Below are 20,579 nucleotides of genomic sequence, written 5' to 3'. Positions count from 1 at the left end.
AATAGTGCAATCGATTCCTGCGAACGGTGGCATTTTTTTAAAATAAAAAATGAAATCAACACCCCCAACCACTCCGACGACTTCATCACCTACTTGTACACTGAATCATTTAAATACGTTTCAAACTAATTTATTATTAAAATTGTTTGATGAGGACTATAAAAATGTCTTGTTAGTAATGGCGAAAGGTCTCGGAATTGAAGTCATCATTGTTCACTTGTTGAGAATGTATTGTGATCCTTCGCAATTAGTACTCATCATCAATGCTAGTCCGAGAGAAGAAGAATTAATTAAACAATTACTGTTGGAAAGCGGGTTGGTGAAAATGGAAAATATTCCCAAGTCTATTACCTCAACATTTACAAATAACGAACGAAAAGAATTATACGATCAGGGAGGATGTCTATTTGTAACTAGTAGAATTTTAATTGTAGATTTATTGAATGATAAAGTACCAATTGATCTGGTTTCGGGAATTGTCGTACTTAATGCCCATCATATCACTGAAAAATCTACGGAGGCTTTTATTTTGAGAGTTTTTCGAATGAAAAATAAGACAGCCTTTGTAAAAGGATTTACAGAAAATCCAGAAGATTTGGCACGAGGTTTTTCCAAATTGGAAGATGTTATGAAATTATTATTTGTGGATAAGGTAGAATTTAAGCCTAGGTTTGATGTAGAAGTTGCTGAGACGTTGAGTAAATACCAACCCACGGTTTCTGAAATTATTGTCCCCATGACTGAAAGGATGAGTTTAATTGAAAGTTGCATTGTAGATATTATTACGACATCTTTGGAATCTCTAAAGAAAAATAATCCATCAGTAAGTGGTTCAATTTTTGAGAGTGTCAATTGGAGGTTAAAATGTGGACATTAAATTATAATAGTTGGATCTAAGTGAAGTTCAAATTGAAGATTGTTATTTCAAGAGCTTTCACAGCATTATTATGAGTCAATTACGACCAATATGGAACAGAATTGGTGTGCAGTCCAAAAAACTGATCGAAGACTTAAAATCTATGAGAACCTTACTTTTTTATTTACTCAATTATGATTGTGTTACATTTTATGACTATTTGGAGACATTAAGGTTATCAGATGGAAAGAATGGGATACCCTCTTCAAATTGGTTATTAACTGATACAGCCTCTGATATTTACATGTACGCAAAAGAGAGAATTTACACGATAGGAACATCAAAATTGAAATCTCCTCTCAAAAAACAAAAAACTTTAACACAAATGGCACAAGGAAGACAAGTCGATCCCTATGTACAAGTGGATAGCATTAATTTCGTTCTTGAGGAAAATCCAAAATGGCATAAGTTAGAAGAGACATTAGATTCTATCTATCAAATCATTCGAACAACTACCAATCCAAATATCAATGGACGAGTTTTGATTTTAGCCTCCAATGATAAGAGTTGCTCTCAAGTGAGAACCTACTTGGAGCTTGGAGGTAAAACGCTTCTCAATCGATTAATTCACAAGCTGATAGGTCCTCACATTAAAAAACAACAACGAAAACTGGAAAAGGAGAAGATGCAAAAATTAGGACAAGACGAAAAGAAATCTCCAAAAAAGAACACCAAGAAAAAAGGAGCAAAGAAAAAGGACATGCAACAAAATGAACTTGATCTTCTAAGTCAGCATGTTTCTGCCTATGTCCAAGACGAGGAAGAAGTAGAGAAGAGTATATTGGAAGAGTCTATATTGGTTCATCACGTAGAAAACGATTCCAGTGGCGATGAAGCAGAAATTGAGACGGACAGCGAGGAAGAGCCAGAAATAATTCAAGTGAAATCTCCTTCAAAAAAGAAAAAAGAAGTGAAAAACCAATCCAACAAGACAACTACTTCAAATTCTTCTGCATCCTCTTCATCACCATATACTCCAAAAACGCCTCCACAATCCAGTCATCCCTTAGACGACTTTTTTGAAATTATTGAAAGTGAACCAATGACTACTGAAATGCAACTCGTTGTTCATTCACTCTATGACACAGTAACTATTTTAGACGAATTAATGCCTTCCTTTGTCGTTCTTTACGAGAATGATTTGGCGTTTGTGAGAAAATTAGAACAATATCAATGCAAATATCCTTTTATTCCATTGCACGTCTATTTAATCTCATACGATCGAAAGAGTGTTGAGTACAAACAATATTGTGCCACTGTTGAGAGAGAAAAAGAAGCTTTTAAAAAGTTGATCATGAGCTATGGAAGGATGACAGTGCCATCTATGGATACTTTATTGTCGAATATTATACTGAGGGAACGAAGAACACAAAGCGAAAGTGCCAAGTTAGTTCCTAAAGCATTTGCAGATACACGAAAAGCTGGTGGTAATTTAGCAGTGATAGGATCTTCCTCACAAGTATCCCAAGGTGAATTTAACTTTGGAGAAAAATCAAGAATTATTATTGATGCAAGAGAATTTAGAAGTTCTTTACCCTCTTTGTTGAATTTGAGTGGTTATCGAGTAATTCCTATTCAAATCTCAGTTGGGGATTATATTCTATCGAAACATTGTTGTGTAGAGAGAAAGAGCACTTCTGATTTATGGCAAAGCTTGGGATCAGGAAGATTATTTCAACAAGCAGAGAATATGGTAAAATATTACAAACATGCAATATTACTCGTTCAATTTGAGGAAGATGAGGCATTTGCTCTTCCAGATCCTTATCCTGGATATTTAACAAGAGAAGATGGAAAAATTGAAGAAAAGTCGATCATAACCAAATTAGTGCTCACTGTGACACATTTTCCAAAATTGAAAATTGCATACTCTCGATCTCCAGCTGTAACAGGAAAATATTTCTACATGATGAAACATCAAGTATTGCAATATAATGACTTTGACATGTCAGAGAATGAGGAAGACTATGAACCAGATATTGCCTTAGCTCAAGCTATTGGTACCTCTAATCATGAAGAGGAGACAGAGTCAACAAATCAAGCGATTGACTTTTTGTCGAGGATGCCTGGTGTCACTACAGAAAATATGTCACGAATCATGAATTCAGTGACAAACTTGTACGAGTTGTGTGATTTAAGCTTGGATGAACTGACAGAAATCATGAATTCCAAAGAAAATGCAAAAAGACTCTACGATTTCCTAAATGATCCCATAGACATGGAATAATATTTATTCCTCTGAAACATAGGTGGAAGGATCAAATATAGTATCGAGATCGTCGTACTCGAGGAATTGATCATAATCCTCATTACCTTGCATTAATTCATCCAGCAATAAATCTTCGAAGGTGTTATCGTCGTCATCACTTGACACTTGTTGTTCGGGTTGTGGGTTTAAACCTTCAAAAGATGAATCTGAAGAGGATGTTGCGCTCATGACCGTATTCGGAGTTTGAGCAATACCAGTAGGGTTTAAAATTGTGGGATCCATATATGGCATGTTGTTTTTAAAGTTGTTGTTTGAGTGGTTATATGCAATATTATTGTTAAGGGTGGTAGGTACTTGCATTGTCGAGTTGATCAACGATGGAGATAATGATTGTTGTTGCTGTAATTGTTGTAATTGTTGGAGTTGTTGGAGTTGTTGAAATTGTTGTTGTAACTGTTGTTGGAGTTGTGGTGAAATGGGTTGTTGTTGCAATGGTTGTTGCGATAACTGTGACTGGCAACCAGTTTGAACAGTAGTAGGAGCGGTGGCGACAGTGTTAGAGGTGCTATTATTAGTGAGAACTTGCTGTTGTTGATTCAGCACGATCATATTTCTAGCTTCTGGTCCCAATGTCAACTCTGTATGTTGTATCACTTCAAAGTTTTCCAACTTTCCATCCTCAATTTCTCTCAATGGTGCATAAATAATCTGATTGTTTTCATTTAAAAAAGTTATGGATTTTTCTTGAATCTTGGAAATATTAAATTCCTTCTTTTCTTTTTGTTTTGCTTCCAAATTTTCAATCACAGTCTTGGGAATACTCTTTTCAATTTCTTGCATCAACGATCCATACGTCACAGAAACCTTCTTAAATCTTGTAGCTAATAATTTCAATGCTTGTAAATCTATTGAAAGAATTTCATGATAATTCACTGGGCCTTTTCTACCATCGCTCAATAGACCTATTTGATGATTAGCACGTTGTCCACTGTTGATTAAACGAACTAAATGCAAATGAATCATTGCAGCTACGGCCACATAGACTACCATATTTGGAGGAACGAGTGCAAAATTTGGAGCTTGTGTCAAATAGGTTATTTTCAGAGCAGATTCTTCAATTAATTGTTTACCACAACCAACTTTGGATAAAATTCCAATTCTTAATCCACATATAATCATGGTATATGAAGTATCACATAAATTACTTTCGTGATCTTTTCTAAATTCTGGTGGTGCTAATTCTCTGAGATTTTTATGACTGGTTCCAGAAACAATTTCAGCAGCTCGGAGTCGATTGGCAACATTGAGAGTATTGACATCTTTTGTGAATGATGTTATTGGAAAGTCATGTGTAGGATGATTTTAGTATGCTGTAAACTAAATATATTCAACAAAAAAAAACACCTACCATCTAACACCAACAATTTAGACCATTGAGATGGAAGCAATTTTCCAGTAGCTAGATAAAACATGCTTGGTAATTCTCTCATCATTTCACTCACTTCATCTCTACTCTCATTGCATTGACACTCGACATAGATTTTAGTTTTAGTAAGTGCTACTTGTTCGGGAGTGAGTTGAATATTCTTTAATTCTTCAAAGTAGAAACTTGAATTGTGAAGATAATACCTTGCATTTCTAAATCTTCCATTTCCAGACTAGTGATGGTTCCATTCATTAAATGGATAAATCATTCATTGAAATATATAACATTTTACAATAATCATCATACAGCGGTGTGTGTTGTTTTAACCCAATGTGATGTTGTGGTCAACATCCCGATATTATATCAAAATGTATCAATGTGATATTGAAAAAGTCAACATACCTCAAACAAAGCCAAATACACATAGGCACAAGTCACATAAAAGTTGGTATGAAAATCAAAAATCTTACTCAAACAAGTTCTTGCCTTTGTTGCACTCTCTTCGGACAATTCAGATAAACCACATCTCTGTTCAGCCAATGCTTGAATACTCAAATACAAGCAATTGATGGCTTTGATTTCATCTGGTTGATTTTCATCATCTAAATTTCTATATAAAATATAATTTTCAAATTGAGTTCTTTCAATCACTGCATTGGCATGGCAATGGCAAATGACAGAATAATACAGATCAAGAACGTTGCGTTTAGAGAGATGAGAATTTTGATTTTTCAGTGTAGTTGCAAGAGTATTTTCGTTTAGAGAAGATCCCGAAGATGTATTCTTCTTTGTCTTTTTTGGATCGGGATATTGACATGAAATTCCTTTCGAAACGCATCGATCACATTGTGGGAGTTTCTTGTTGCATTTCTTATGGAGCTTTTTACAGTTGAGACATGAGATGGGATGAAACTCTTCTTCAACAGAATTTACGTTGAGTAAATATTCGGAAATTTCTGGGTTGACCAGTTGGTGTGGTTCTTGTGGAGGAATGGCGGTTACGGTGGTTGAAGAGTTTTGGGTGGTGTGATGTTTGGGCATTTTTTTTCTTGTTACTTACTAGTTCATCCATGAGAGGGGTGACTTACTGGTAGAGATTGCTCAAGGTGAACACAACATTTATACACTCAGAACATGCATGCAATGAATTTTCAAGTGTTGAGAAGGTTCACAACATCATCATCATCCTTGGAGAATATCCTTCTGTGTCGGTCATGTCAAGACAAAAGAGCGTCCTCACCTCCTGTTTGCCTTTTTAGAAAAAAACAACAAGCAACGAACATTCAAAACCATCCTCACCATTGAATTCTCCGTTGCCCTTAGTAAGCAATGGATTTCGAGTAGCATATACTACGATTGTTCGGATTTCGAGAATTGAGGGTGAAACCACCGATCAAGGCTCTAATCTTTTGCTCAAGATTTTAATTATGCCTAGCCATCAATTTTTACCATTCCTGTACAGTCAACCTGGCACTGTAAAATGAGATGAAAAAAAATGTCTCATTTTAGCTTGGTTTCAACCTCACCATCATCCGATACCTCCTCAGCATCATCAGCACCAACTTTTGAAAATTATAATTTCCAAATTTACAGAGGACAGCAACAACCACAAGATGATGATAACACCAAATCGGAATCATCCACTTCTCATCAAGAATTTTTGAAACTTGCTCATTCCTATAATTACAGCCTTTCTCAAAAAGAGCTTGCCATCACACTTGATGAAAATGACCCATTAAAACACATGAGAAATGAATTTAATTATCCCGATATGATTCCAAGTGAGTTCATTCAAGAGAACAAGGATCATTCAGAATGTGTGAAAAAGCGAGTCATGTATTTTTGTGGAAATTCACTCGGATTACAACCAAAATCGTTGGCTCATAATATTGAAAAAGAACTCACCAAATGGTCTCATATTGGTGTAGAGGGTCATTTCAGTTCAGCATTTGGTACTAACAAGTGGTTCCAGGTTGAAGAATCGGTAAAGAATGCAATGGCTAAGATTGTAGGAGCAAAACCAATTGAAGTTACAGTGATGAATAGCTTGACTGCGAATTTACAAGTTTTGCTCATGTCTTTTTACAGACCTACCAAACAAAAGTACAAAATTCTCATTGAACAATTTCCATTTCCAAGTGATATGCATGCTGTAACTTCTCACATTAAATGTAGAATTGGAGAGTTGAGAGCAATATTTGAAAATGAAAATTTAACAAGTGATGAAATTGTTGAGAAGTGTATTGTTCAAGTTGGACCACGTGAAGGTGAAGAAATATTGAGAACGGAGGATATTGTCGATTGCTTGAAGAGTGATTCTCATATTTGTGTAAGTACATGATTGGCCAACGAAGGTGAACATGAGTCATTGTACAATTGTTACTATAGGTCTCATTAATTGGTGGAGTGCAATTCATGACTGGTCAATGCTTTGATATGAAGACTATTGCCAAGACATGTCAAGAGTGTGGAATTATTTGTGGATTTGATTTAGCTCATGCTGCTGGCAATATTGATTTACGATTGCACGAATGGGGTTGTGACTTTGCGTGTTGGTGCTCTTACAAATATCTCAATAGTGGTCCAGGTGGAATTAGTGGAATATTTGTCCATGAAAAACATGCCTATGAGAATATGGATGAACGTCCTCGTTTCATGGGATGGTGGTCTAGAGATGCACAAACAAGATTTTCTCTGTCGTCTAAGTTTAGTCCTCAACCAGGAGCAGCTGGTTTCCAAATGTCAAATCCATGTAAGTGATGGTTGATATTTATTTTAGAAAGTTGAACAATTATTTACTTAATCTTTACAATTTTGTCCTTGATTACAGGTATTTTGAGCATGACAGCAATTTTGTCAAGTCTTAAAGTTTTTGAAATGATTGAACAAGATGGTCAAATTATGAGTGTTCTTAGAAAGAAATCTGTCTTGCTTACGACCTATCTAGAATTATTATTGAGACAAGAGTTGGGTGATAAAATTCAAATCATCACTCCAAGCGATTCTAACATGAGAGGCTGTCAACTCTCCGTGCGTGTGATTGGTAAAAACTTGCATCAAGTGGATAACGCTTTGAAGAAGAGAGGAATCATTATTGATACACGCGAACCTGATATTATCAGAGTTTCACCTGTTCCACTCTATAATCAATTTATTGAGGTTTTTGACTTTGTGAGTAATTTCAAGGAAATTTTGAATGAATAAAGATCTCTAGATTTTCAATCTCTTACAACATTTCTGAATGAGAATATGCCATATCACCATACACTTTGCAATATTGATTAAATATTCAACATGTCATGAATGTTATGGACTTTCAATTCAGCTTGCCCATGATGGATCGAAAGAGGTTGAAACTTCCATTGCGTGTGATGCTCTCTCAAAAACGCTCCAATAGTGAAAAAAACATATTTTGAGTGTTTTTCAATAGTTTCCTGACTTGTAAATGGTTTAAAACGAGTGATGAATGGTTGATGGAGACAATTCTCTTCTTCACTCTTCTCTTCTTTAAACACCACATTCAAATCATATTCTGATAAAGTGGTGGATGATGAATTATTTTGGCTTGTACTCGAAGACGACTCTGGGTTCAACAACAACATTCTTGTAACTTCAGAACCATTCTCACAACACACTCCGAATACAATCTTATCATATACGGTTGACAATTCTTCAAACACTACAGTGAAAGATAGCAAATGATGATTTGTGCTGTCAAGACAAGTTTCACTGGATGAACTCATTGCATGATCATCACTTTCATTAATTCTCATAGTTTGAGGATCACATGATAAACGAATGTCTGTCAATCCATGATTATGCACAGCCTTGTCCTTAAATATTTCCACATTACGATAACTTCCACGATTTGAAAGAAGGAAGATGAATAAATGAATGGGATTCGATGAGTGATGATGTTTGGTCGTTGATACAACTTGTTGCTCATTCAAGTTTGTACAAGTTTGATCCATTACTACTGTTCTGGGTGTTACTTGAATGACAAGTTTTTTCACTTGTAAAGTATCAATGATACTAAATTCCTGTGTACTCGTTAATTCTGATTGCAATGAATGTTCAGTATCCATCATGTTCTGTTGTGATTCTTGTTGTTGTTGTTTCAAAATCTCTGTTAATTTTTTCAAATCCATACATTGTTCATATTCATGCTTCTTTTCTTCATGTTGTTGTTGTAGTTGTTGAAATGTATCATTCTCTTGAAAAGGATTCGTGTTCTCCTCAATACCTACATTTAAGGAGGTCCTTATGGTAGTATCATCATTACTTTCATTGGACGATGTACTTGTAGTAGTATCAGTGACAACAATGTTGTGGTCGATCAGCATCGTTGATGATGACATGGAAGAGAATTTTTCAAGACCATTCTCATCACCATCATTTGTACGAGTAGTATCTTCCTGAGCAATCTCTTCCCTAGTCTTCTCTTCTATACTTGTCGTTGAGTCTTTACATGTTTGAGATGCTTCTTCTTGTTGTTCAACAACCATACCAATCTCCTCATCATCATCAACCTTACCAATCTCCTCAACTTGACCATTGTGAGTAGAGATTAATGTGGTTGGTTGGAGATCTGTTGATGGTGTGTCATTCTCTTGGATTGTGTCATCAGTGGATGATGGTGGTGAGATTGTGTCAACATCATCATCATGATTATGAGGGATTGCCATTGTTGTTATAGTTCCTTTCATTGAGTCAGTAGTGTGATTATCATTGATGAATGATTCACTTTGAGATTTCTCAATCATGATTAAGGAGGAACTAGTAGTAGTAGTAGTACTAGTCATAGTATTATTATTATTATGATCATTATGCAAAGTGTTAACATGATCACTAGTTGTTTCCTCAAAAATTGGTGGTGTTAGAAGACTCTTAGTGGATTCTTGAATGGAATCAACATTCATGTCAGGAATGGAAGGGAGAATTTGATCACTACTACCATTACTCATAGCAATAGTATCTAAACCATCATCACCATCTGTTCTGTCATGAATTTCCATTATTGGAGTAGTAGTAGTACTAGCAGTAGAAGTAGTAGTACTAGAAATATCCATCATCACGTTGTTGTTGTTGATAGTCGTGCAAGTAGACACTACTTGTTGGTTGATAGTTTCTATAGTAGAAGTAATCGTAGCTGTATAATGACTAGTGTCATTAATATGTTCTTTCACTTCTTCTTCTCTTTGAATAAAAGCCTTTCGTTTCAACTCTTGTAATTCTTTTTGAAATTTCTTTCGTATATATGAGGCTTGAATGAATGAGAGAATACATGTCGTCGTATGATATTCTTTCTTTTTGCAGGCATGACTTCGAACGAGTGCTTGTAAGAGAACAAGTCGATATATATTCTTCTTCAATTCCAATTGATGGTAAAGAGATTCAAGACAAGACTGTACATGTTGAATGAGTTGAACATGTTGAGAATATTCATGTCGTGTGTAATGTCCTCGATACAAGGCTTGTATGATTGATGAAGAGGATAATAATTCTAAATCAAGATGGGTTTCAAGTGTCGAGTGAGAAGTAGTAGTAGTAGTTGTGTCATGAATGGTGATGTCATGAATGTCTTTTTGAATTTCTTGTTTCATTTCACTCACATCCATAGACTCTTGACTAGTATTTATATAAATCTCCATTTCACTTGGAATATTTTCAATCTTTTCATTTTCAATATTATCATCATTTTCAATATTATCATCATTGATCTCAATACTGCCATTCTCAATATTATTATTTTCAATATTATTCATATTCTCAATATTATTATCATGGATCTCCATATTTTGATGAATAATATTATTTAAATTATTTTTACCATCATTCAAGAATATTGTAGACTCTTTTACAAGTGTCATGGCCTTCTCAAGTAATTTCATTTTCCTGCATCCATGGAATAAATGAACACGTTCTCGTCTCGTGAGATATCCCTTCACACACGCTTGAATGATATTCACTCGTAGTACTACTGAATTCAAGTCATGAAAATATTTCCTTCTCACGTGTTGTGCAATGAGTGCTGGAATGAAAATGTGACACATATACGAGAGTGTACCGAATTTTCTTGTATGAGTTCCACGTATCCATGATTGCAAGTTTATAATCTCTGATAAATGTTGAGTTTGAAATAATGGTTCTGATAAATGTTGAGTTTGAAATAATGATATCATTGGTTCAGCAGAACTTGATTCGAGAGAAAAAGTGCCTTCACTTGTGGTCTCGAGAGAATTGACTTCACACATGCATGTGGTTGAATGATCATCATCATGAGGTTGTTGTTGTTCGATTCGATACTTTTCATCGAGATGTTGAATTAATTGTAAAAATTCATCATATTTGTTAGCCAGTAATTGAGTGATCCTTGCATTCTCTTTAAAATGTTTTAAAAGTTTAAATGAAGAATGAAATGATGAGAGAGGAGTGTGATGGTTATTGTCTTGATCCACCATGATGTGTGGATGTTCATTGTCTTTCAAATTCGTTGTAGTGGTAGTGGTAGTAGTAGTAGTAGTAGGACTATAACTTGCACTCGTATGCATCTTTGTAAAATAATCGTCATTGTCATCATCACGTGGTGGTTGATCATTGTCTTCTTCAATGAGTATCTTTGGATGTTCACCATCGGAAATGAAAGAATTTAATTGAATTGTTGAAGATGTTGATAATTTTCTAGAGTGAAAAGTGGTTGTTCTTTGTTTCCAATAGAGTATGGTGAGAATCAAAGTCAGCAGTAGAATTGGTAGAATTGGTAAAATGATTGTGTGAAATGTTGTTGAAGAGAAGAAATCTTGCGTGATTGAAGTGAACATTTTTTTTGTTTGATCAATCACATGCGCAGAGAGTGTGACGGTGGCCATCAGTGGTTGGAATGGATTGAACAGACACTTCTTCTTCTTCTTAAACCTCACTAGTCAACAAGAATGGTCTCATATGAATGTTGTTTGCATAGGTTTTCCGATTTTTCGAGCGAATTTAAGGCAACAAAGTTTAAGAATTCGGAAGAAAACAAAACTGTGCATTCATGTTTTAGATGAAATCAAAAGGATGGATCTGACAATAAGCAAGGGAACATCAAGACAGTTGGAATTCCCTAATGAAAGATTCAAAAAAGATTCATGTAAAAACACAAAAAATTTCGTTACGCGCCAATACTCGTTGTAAACCCTGTCACAAGCAAAAACTCGCTGAGCGCTAAAAAAGGTGAGCGTCAAAGCGCAACACCAAGCTTCCAAAGTTCCAGCGATTTTCTATCCAAGTGGTAAACCACTCCACGGCGAAGCAATTCAGCCACCAAACAGCGATCAAATATTTTATCAAGAACCAACTCAACACATCCACCAACAAAAAAACGCATCCACAACGAATATTCGTTCCTTCTCACAAAAATATTGCTCTTGAGAAGCCTCTTCTTAAGCAAATTCATCCTCCTTTGAATTTTTCATCTCCCAATAACATCTATAAATAGAATGCCTAACCGAAAACCTTTAGAATTCCACAACAGCATCAAGTTTACAAGGAAAGACAATTCCAACTCCATTCTTGCGTCTACCATTACCGATTGTAATATTCTCACGAATATTGATGTTGAAGGGTTATCACATGATGTGATCAAAAAGAGCAATGTTCTCAAATTTGAGATCACTTTAGAGTGCAAGTCCAAAACCTTTGTTTACAAACCCAATCGATACTATTGCTTAATTGAATTGTATGATCCTAAAAACAATACTCTATTATGTACTCAAGAAGGTAATTCACTTCTCTCAAAAGAGACCATGTCCACTCTCTACAAGATTAATGATCAATGTTATGGCTCTCAACTCAAAGTGAATATCGAGAAGGTGAATCGAGGGACAAGAGCAATATTTAAAATCTCACTCATGGATCGAGAACGTTCGAGCGTTGGTGTATATTGTTCGAGTATTCTATACGATGAAAAGATTGAAATGATGAAGAACTCATCTTGTTGTGGTGGTGGTGATGATACAAGTATATATTGTGATATTGAATGGCAAAGTGGTTCCTTTCTCATTCAAGATCGAAATTCTAAAAAGAGAAAACAGAAATGCAAAGATGCAAACAATGGTCATGACCATTGTGAATCCTCGAGTAGTGTCAGTGAGCAAGATGTAGAGATGAATAATAATAGTGCTGGTGGTATTGGTGTTGTTGGTGTTGATGGTAGTGGTACGAGTGGTGGTACACATGAGACTCATCATTGGTCTTCATCATTGTCCTCAGTAATGCCAAAGATTAAACAAGAAGATAAGGAGGATGAGGAGAATCGTGTGCAACCTCCACTACTGGATCAACCAGTGACCAACAAGAAGAAGAAGAAGAAGGACACATCTAATACTCCACTCACCAAGAAAATCAAAACAGAGTCACAATCAGTGTCCTCACAGATCAAGACAGAGAAACAGGATACATGCAAGGTCATGGATCAAGACATGAGTTTTTTACATTTATTAGATCCTACAACTCAAGATGGTGAAAAGGTGAAGAGTGTGGACAATAATAAGGAGAACATTCCACTCTCTGAGTGTGACCTCAATACTCCTCTGAATGTTGATCCTAAAGATCCATTACTATTACCCATGATGATGATGATGGATCAAACCATGCTCGACCATCACCACCCAATGAATATGTTTCACATGATGATACCACCCTCTTCGTGTTACAACAATCCTCTCCATCCAACATTCAATGATCTCAACATGCACCATTTGTTCTCAACACCATTTCCTCAAACATTGGAAACCACTCCTGCCACTACGAGTAATCCTATTAATACTGGATTCAACTTGTTGTATCCCATACCACCTCCATTACTGCCCTACAATGGTTGTGCCTCTACGACTGGAGCATTACCTTTGTTTCATTGTAAACCCATGAGCAACAACAACAACCAAACTCCAAAGAAAAAGAAAACCATCAAATCCAGTGGGAACTTCATTCACAAGCAGCAACAACATGACTTTGAGAATCAATCCAAACACATACCACCCACATCATTGTTATGTACATCACCCTTGTCATCGAATTTGATAGAAGAAGAATATCATATGAATGAAAAGCAAAACATTCTCGATGAAAGTGCATCAAGTCCAACAGGGAATAGTTTTCTAGATTTTTCATTTAATGGTGGTGACAGTTGTAGCAGTTTACTTGCTTCATTGGATGGAGCACTTACACCTGCAACTTCAACCAAATTTGAGATCACCCAGAATAGTGACATTGCGAACTCTGGCAGTATCTTTGATTTCTCAATATAAACGATGATTATGTTTAACTCAAAGATTGTATTTACAAATGGTTGTTTAAAATCATATTATTTCTATATTGAACAATGTCAGTGTGACTGCATGGAAAGTGAAACTTTCTACCGTCTCTTGTCGATGAATGGTTGTAGTTCTTCTCCCTTACTATATTCGACATGTTATGAAACAAATGAGCATATTGACTCGTCCCAGAATCTTTGAAAGTGGAAGTAGAAGGAACATTTCGAACATTCGAGAGCCAACCAATCTCTTGATAAGCAGTGACAGGATACTTGGACTTTTCAGAAGGCTCCAAATTATATCGAACATGTTTTTCTTTTTTCTCTTTTAAATAATTAAACGAATTCATTTCCACAGTTTGGTCCAAAGCAGGGCCCTGGCTAGGTTCTTTTACAATGGTTTTGGACTTTTCGAATTGAGATGCATTTCTGGATAATGGAGATATGTATTTTGAAGCGATGGCAAATGGCTGATCTTGATTCGATCCCAATGATCGGGAATCCGATGAGGGTTTTACATATTTAAATTTCTGTTTTTCTGCTTCTGATTGCTTCCTTGTTTGAGAGCATTGGTTATCATCATATTCTTCAAAGTTTTCGTAAACTCCCTTATGGAACTCAAAACAATTCTGTGCTCCCATCATTGTAATACCAAACAACGACATTTTTTTTATTTGATTTCGGTAAAAAATCGGTTACAGAAAAAGCGGGAACAGTCATGTCCTCAACAACTGTTTCATTCGCTCATACCACAGTATGGTGGTTTCGACAGCATTTGGGTCAATACCGGTCCTACCAAAAGCAAGGTCTTTAGCAATCGTTGGACCAATATCGTCAAGAGTAGCACCCATGATGCACTTGGGAGATGTGGGACGACTGTTACATATTTCATCCAGCATGCCATTCTGAAAGCTATTATAGAGACATGAATCTTTTTCGATACATGATTGAATCGAAAAATCGACAGATTAAAACTACTCATTGAGAGTTATTTCCTCCAACCTCATAGTATGTTGCTTTCTTGTAAGCTTCTAAGGCCAATTGAGAGTGGTGTGAAAATTCATCTCCTTTTTTAGATTCAGACAAATATCGATGGTAATCTCCTTTCATTTTGTAAAAGAATATCATGGATGCTCTATCTTCATTACGTGTCGCAGTGGGTATTAAATAATGATCTAACAAGTGAAATAATTCATGACAAATGTCGTTAATTTCATGCTCAATGTGTTGTTGATAGAGTTGTGCTAATTTCAACTGGTGGAATTCCATCTTGTTTGTTAATTGGTCACAGGTGCTTGTAGTGATTTTTAATGCCAAACGTTTTGAACCAATTACGTTTTTATAAGCAATCCATAACATGTTTCTTTCTTCAGTAGATAATTCCGAATCAAAAAGTTCAATAATTTTTTTCATCATCCGTCTCACATCTCATTCACGTAACGAATTGTTGAATGAGTTGGGAATTGACAAATGCATTCATTCAGAGTGAACCATTGAAATAGTATTTGTTTTTGTAAATCAATATATATTTTGAATGAATAAAAAAACACACCATCATATCTTTCTGCAGATTCTAATAACTTTGCTCCATAAATTAATTCTTCTCTTGATTCTATTTGATGAATTGTTGTTACTGAGCAAGATGAACTCAATTCTTCCGAGATGATCATTTTTTAAACTAATGTTGTCAAATTCGAAAATGATGGGTGTGGAGGTCATTCCAAACATCTCATACTCTCATGATATCTTTGCGAAATTAACTAAACCTTAAACGTATGACAATATGACATCTTGGATTGATTAAACAATTTACGTGCGCACCGAAACCCATAGACAGGTGGACAACGTTGTAAACCACCTGTCTTTCAAAAATTCAACTCATCACCCCATCATCCATCACAATTGTGGAGCTTCAAGCAAAATTTTTTCAAAAAAAATCCTTCGAGAACAATACCCACTACCACTACTGTACCACTCATCATCATTTCACAAACATGAGCCAACAATTGGAATCCTTGGTTAATCGTCTTGAATCTGCCATCAGTCGTCTCGAAAAGATCAAACTTACTGAAGGTGATAGCACTTCATCCTCCTCTTCATCATCATCCAATGAAGCTCCATCCGTGAGTGCCTATAAGGAATATGTTGCTACTCATGTTCAACCATTGGTTGATATTTGTAATCAAATTGGTGGAGAATGTGTGAATGGTGTAAGTAATCAAATCACTTCTTGATTTAGGGATCATAACCTATGGTTTCTTCCCCTTGAAATGATCATCATCCGATGATCATCAACCCGCCTGTCTATCTGATCCACCACTACGACTTGAAAAAAATATTCTCACCCCCTTGTTGTTCGAAACCCTTTATTTAGGGAAAATTCATTTCAGATGCCTTTGCTGAAATGCTCAAAGTGATCACCTTGGCCAGTATTGCTAAAAAGCCAAGCGATGATGAATTTGGTAAAATTCTCACTCCATTGGGTAAAGTTCTCTCTGCTGCTGGAGATTATCGTTTCAAGAACAACAAGTCTGAATTCTATAATCACTTGTACAGTATTGAGGAAGGCTTGAAGTGTTTGGTTTGGCCAACCACTCCTGCTCCAGTCTCTCATGTCAAGGAAATGGTCAATGCTGCTCAATTCTATAACAATAAGATTCTTATGGCTTACAAGAATACTGATAAGGCTGAATTGCATCGTTCCTTTGTCAATCAATTCAAGACTGCTATTGAAGAATTAGCTGTTTACGTGAAGGAATATCATATGAGTGGTTTGGCTTGGAATGCAAAGGCTTCTCAAGTAGCAAGTGCAGCCTTGTTGGAGAGTGGCTCAAGTGAGGCTTCTTCTTCTTCTTCAGTTCCAAGTTCTGGTGGTGCTGGTGTTCCTCCACCTCCATCCAAGATGGTCAATGTCTCTCAAGACTTTGTCAATTCCTTAAAGAGCTCTTCAGATTCTTCATCTGGATCCAGTGGCAGTGCTGGTGCATTGTTTGCTGAAATTGCCTCAAGAAAGGACAATGCCTCTGTCGGACTCAAACATGTCACCAAAGACATGAAAACCAAATATCAAACAGACAAGCCACCAGCAGTGGTACCAGGTACAACCAGCAAACCAACAACTACCACTTCAACAGCAGGTAATGCTCAAAAGAAGAGAGGAACTCCAAAGTTTGAAAGAGATTCTTCTGGTAAGAAGTGGCAAGTGGAATGGCAAAGTGGTGCTCATGATTTGAAGATTACTGACACTGCTATCGGTCAATCAGTCTATATTTATCAATGTAATGACACCATGGTCGAGATTACCGGAAAAGTCAACAATATTGTTTTGGACAAGTGTACAAAGACCTGTATTGTTTTGGATAGTGTGGTCAGCGGTATTGAATTGGTAAATTGTCAAAGTTGTCAAGTACAAGTGAGAGGTGCTGCTCCAACTCTCTCTATTGATAAGACTGATGGTGCTATTGTTTACTTGTCAAAAGAATCTATTCATTGTAGAATTGTTACTGCCAAATCAAGCGAAATGAACATTGTTGTTCCAGATTTGGATTCCAAGGATGATGACATTATTGAAATTCCACTTCCAGAACAATTCGTGAACACTTATGATCCAAAGACCAAGAAATTCCATACTGAATTGATGAAACACGAATAAATTTCGGTGTTGTGTACTTTATAACATTAATTGGAAGTTTTTGAACGTGATTTGAAACTCACAACGATCTCACTTTATTTCAATACACGAGTGGCAATCAAATCCTCAACAACAGATGGATCTGCCAAGGTTGAAACGTCTCCCAAAGATGATTCACTTCCTTCAGCAATCTTTCTCAAAATTCTTCTCATAATTTTACCCGAACGAGTCTTTGGTAATCCCTTCAATGCAAAGTGAATATAATCAGGAGTAGCAACAGGACCAATTTCATGTCTAATCCATTGTTTCAAAGTCTGAGACAATTCGCTCAAATATTTCTTGTCACTCACATTGACATGATCTTTCAACACTACATAACAATAAATACCATGGCCCTTAATATCATGTGGACATGGTACTACAGCAGCTTCAGCAACACTTGGATGAGCAACAAATGCTGATTCCAATTCAGCTGTACCCAATCGATGTCCACTCACATTCAGTACGTCATCCACTCGACCAGTTAACCAAATATAGCCATCAGAGTCTCTCTTACAACCATCTCCAGTCATGTAATAACCATTGACAATACCAAAGTATGTCTTTTCATATCTTTCATGATCACCAAAGATGGTACGAGCAATACCTGGCCATGGATATTTAATAGCCAAATAACCTTCACATTCACCTTGTAATTCCAAAGAGTTGGTAGAAGCAGAGGTGGCACCACCTGGAAGAGATGGACTTGCTGCAGTATCATTGGTTGCAGCCATGGGTTGAACCATTAAGGTAGGAGTAGGAGGTTCAAAACGATTCATATCATCATTGGTTGGATTACCACTTCCATTGCTACTGCTACTACTATTACTACAATTGGTATTCAATACCACAGGTTGAACACCAAAGAATGGTAATGTAGCACTTCCAGGTTTTGTTGGAATACATCCAGGGAGTGGTGTAATTAAATGTCCACCTGATTCTGTTTGCCAAAATGTATCTACAATGGCACATTTAGAATTACCAACCACATTGTGATACCACATCCATGCTTCAGGATTAATAGGTTCACCAACACTTCCCAAAATACGTAAAGATTCACGTGTGGATCCATTCTTGACATAATCGTCACCCATTTTCATCAAAGTTCGAATCAATGTTGGTGCACTATAAAATTGATTCACTTGATACTTGTCAATAATTTGCCAACAACGTGAAGCAGTTGGATAGGTTGGAACTCCTTCAAACACCACACTTGTAGCACCACACAATAAAGGACCATACACCACATAGGAATGTCCTGTAATCCATCCAATATCAGCTCCACACCAATAAACATCTCCTTCATGATAATCAAATACATATTTAAAGGTTGTACTTGTATAGACCATATAACCTGCAGTGGTGTGAATGAGTCCTTTGGGTTTGCCTGTACTTCCACTCGTGTAGAGCATGAAGAGTGGATCTTCACCTCGAACCCATTCGACTGGACATTCTTGTTGACACTGATTCATCAAATCATGATACCAAACATCACGATGAGAGTGCCATTGAATTTCAAGAGGTGATTGGTTAGGAGTTGGAGTTTGGGTTTGGGTTTGGGTATTTTGAGTTTGAGTTTGGGTATTTTGAGTTTGAGTAGCAGTTTGAGTAGTAGCAGTTGGAGTAGTAGTTGGGGTATTCCATTGAGTTTGGGTTTGGCTCACCTTGACATTCTTGATTCGATTCACGACAATGACCTTCTCACATGAAAATCCATGTTCGGAACAGTGATGATCAATGGCTTCATCCACTGATTGTTTCAAATGAATGAACTTGTCTCCTCGAATACCAAAATCAGCAGTCACAATGACTTTGGCATGAGAGTCCATTAAGCGTTGAGAAAGAGCCTCGGCACTGAAACCACCAAAAACTACGGAATGAATGGCGCCAATTCGAGCACAAGCCAATACGGCAACAATTAATTCCATAACCATTGGCATGTACATGGCAACACAATCACCCTTCTTCACTCCTAACTTTTTCAAAACATTGGCAAATTTAGAAACTTGTTCTAATAATTGTTTGTAAGTGACTGTACGAGTTAATTCATCATGGATATCATTTCCTTCAAAGTAGAAGGCAACACGATCACCATGTCCATTCAAAACATGTCGATCCAGTGCATTGTAACAAATGTTGGTTAAGGAATCCTTGAACCATTCAATACGAATAGGTCCCTTACTGACATCCATATTAAAATCAAGAATTGACTTTGGATCATCCAATGAAAATCTCTTCTCTTTCCAATAATAATTCTCTGAGGCAATTTTACCCCAAAAGGAATGAGGCTTCTCAATACTCTCACGATACATTCCGAGGTATTGTTCATAGGATTGAATCCAAGCACGTTGTTGAATGTGAGGTGGAGGAGGGAAGAATTTGTGTGGGTGTTGTTGTTGTGGTGGTGGTGGACAGTGTTGTTGTCCGTGTTGTTGTTGATGATGATGATGAATATCATCCATCAATCTTTGGTGAGCATTGGCGTGATGGGCAAGGTTGTCCATGATGATGACAATGTGGATGAGGGTTTCGTGTTCTTATTGCAAGCAGCAGCAGGAAATTTGCTAATACGTTATGTATATTTAGCACAACAGGAGAATTCAAGGTTTCGGTTGGTTTGCAAGGCTTTTACAAGCTTCGGAATCTTGAGCACACAAAGAGAATTCGGTTGGTTGGAATACGAGTCTCGCACACGATACACACACACAATAAATGTTGATGATGAGCCTACTTGATGTAACGACGCACTAAAAACACTTCTTCTATCCTTTCGAAAGTTGTGGTAGTCACACAAGTTTTTTTTGTTCGACGCTTCATTCAGAAGAAGCTTGCACCACTTGAAAATGCTTCTTCAAGATTTTGTACGTTCTCGCATGCCCCTTTCCAGGCGTTGATGATGGACCGTTCCAACGGCAATACAGAATGTTTGCATCAAAAGTTGCTCCTTCTCGAGCCATCCTTTGAACAACATGGCAAACCTTCCATTATGATTCAGCCATTCGTACAATTTCAAACATCGATCAAAAAATTTGGCGAATGTTCAAAAAATGTTTGCGCGCCTCCAAC

General features: G+C 36.5%; 9 protein-coding genes across 9 annotated transcripts; 4 read left to right on the top strand and 5 right to left on the bottom strand.

The window, feature by feature from the left end:
- Nucleotides 1-49: 49 nt before the first annotated feature.
- On the top strand, nt 50-3,143 carry C9374_014566 (uncharacterized protein; the record flags this gene model as incomplete). Its single annotated transcript, XM_044690567.1, has 2 exons — nt 50-823; nt 888-3,143. 2 exons carry the CDS (start codon nt 50-52, stop codon nt 3,141-3,143), a joined length of 3,030 nt encoding a protein of 1,009 aa, XP_044553158.1.
- Nucleotides 3,144-3,146: 3 nt separating this feature from the next.
- C9374_014565 (uncharacterized protein) lies at nt 3,147-5,592 on the bottom strand (the record flags this gene model as incomplete). Its single annotated transcript, XM_044690566.1, has 3 exons — nt 3,147-4,444; nt 4,534-4,783; nt 4,954-5,592. 3 exons carry the CDS (start codon nt 5,590-5,592, stop codon nt 3,147-3,149), a joined length of 2,187 nt encoding a protein of 728 aa, XP_044553157.1.
- Nucleotides 5,593-6,046: 454 nt separating this feature from the next.
- C9374_014564 (uncharacterized protein) lies at nt 6,047-7,755 on the top strand (the record flags this gene model as incomplete). The annotated part of the gene is made up of 3 exons (XM_044690565.1): nt 6,047-6,880; nt 6,940-7,303; nt 7,382-7,755. The coding sequence occupies 3 exons, from the start codon at nt 6,047-6,049 to the stop codon at nt 7,753-7,755; spliced, it is 1,572 nt and encodes a 523-aa protein (XP_044553156.1).
- Nucleotides 7,756-7,832: 77 nt separating this feature from the next.
- C9374_014563 (uncharacterized protein) lies at nt 7,833-11,372 on the bottom strand (the record flags this gene model as incomplete). The annotated part of the gene is made up of 1 exon (XM_044690564.1): nt 7,833-11,372. The coding sequence occupies one exon, from the start codon at nt 11,370-11,372 to the stop codon at nt 7,833-7,835; it is 3,540 nt and encodes a 1,179-aa protein (XP_044553155.1).
- A 657-nt stretch (nt 11,373-12,029) lies between these two features.
- C9374_014562 (uncharacterized protein) lies at nt 12,030-13,838 on the top strand (the record flags this gene model as incomplete). The annotated part of the gene is made up of 1 exon (XM_044690563.1): nt 12,030-13,838. The coding sequence occupies one exon, from the start codon at nt 12,030-12,032 to the stop codon at nt 13,836-13,838; it is 1,809 nt and encodes a 602-aa protein (XP_044553154.1).
- Nucleotides 13,839-13,869: 31 nt separating this feature from the next.
- On the bottom strand, nt 13,870-14,508 carry C9374_014561 (uncharacterized protein; the record flags this gene model as incomplete). Its single annotated transcript, XM_044690562.1, has 1 exon — nt 13,870-14,508. The coding sequence occupies one exon, from the start codon at nt 14,506-14,508 to the stop codon at nt 13,870-13,872; it is 639 nt and encodes a 212-aa protein (XP_044553153.1).
- A 313-nt stretch (nt 14,509-14,821) lies between these two features.
- On the bottom strand, nt 14,822-15,513 carry C9374_014560 (uncharacterized protein; the record flags this gene model as incomplete). The annotated part of the gene is made up of 2 exons (XM_044690561.1): nt 14,822-15,270; nt 15,396-15,513. 2 exons carry the CDS (start codon nt 15,511-15,513, stop codon nt 14,822-14,824), a joined length of 567 nt encoding a protein of 188 aa, XP_044553152.1.
- A 324-nt stretch (nt 15,514-15,837) lies between these two features.
- On the top strand, nt 15,838-17,495 carry C9374_014559 (uncharacterized protein; the record flags this gene model as incomplete). Its single annotated transcript, XM_044690560.1, has 2 exons — nt 15,838-16,053; nt 16,218-17,495. 2 exons carry the CDS (start codon nt 15,838-15,840, stop codon nt 17,493-17,495), a joined length of 1,494 nt encoding a protein of 497 aa, XP_044553151.1.
- A 74-nt stretch (nt 17,496-17,569) lies between these two features.
- On the bottom strand, nt 17,570-20,017 carry C9374_014558 (uncharacterized protein; the record flags this gene model as incomplete). Its single annotated transcript, XM_044690559.1, has 1 exon — nt 17,570-20,017. The coding sequence occupies one exon, from the start codon at nt 20,015-20,017 to the stop codon at nt 17,570-17,572; it is 2,448 nt and encodes an 815-aa protein (XP_044553150.1).
- Nucleotides 20,018-20,579: the final 562 nt, after the last annotated feature.

Source organism: Naegleria lovaniensis (assembly GCF_003324165.1).
Source record: "Naegleria lovaniensis strain ATCC 30569 chromosome Unknown tig008, whole genome shotgun sequence".
In the NCBI taxonomy this organism is placed as follows: domain Eukaryota; phylum Heterolobosea; class Eutetramitea; order Acrasida; family Naegleriidae; genus Naegleria; species Naegleria lovaniensis.
This window is presented reverse-complemented; position numbering and strand designations above follow the sequence as displayed.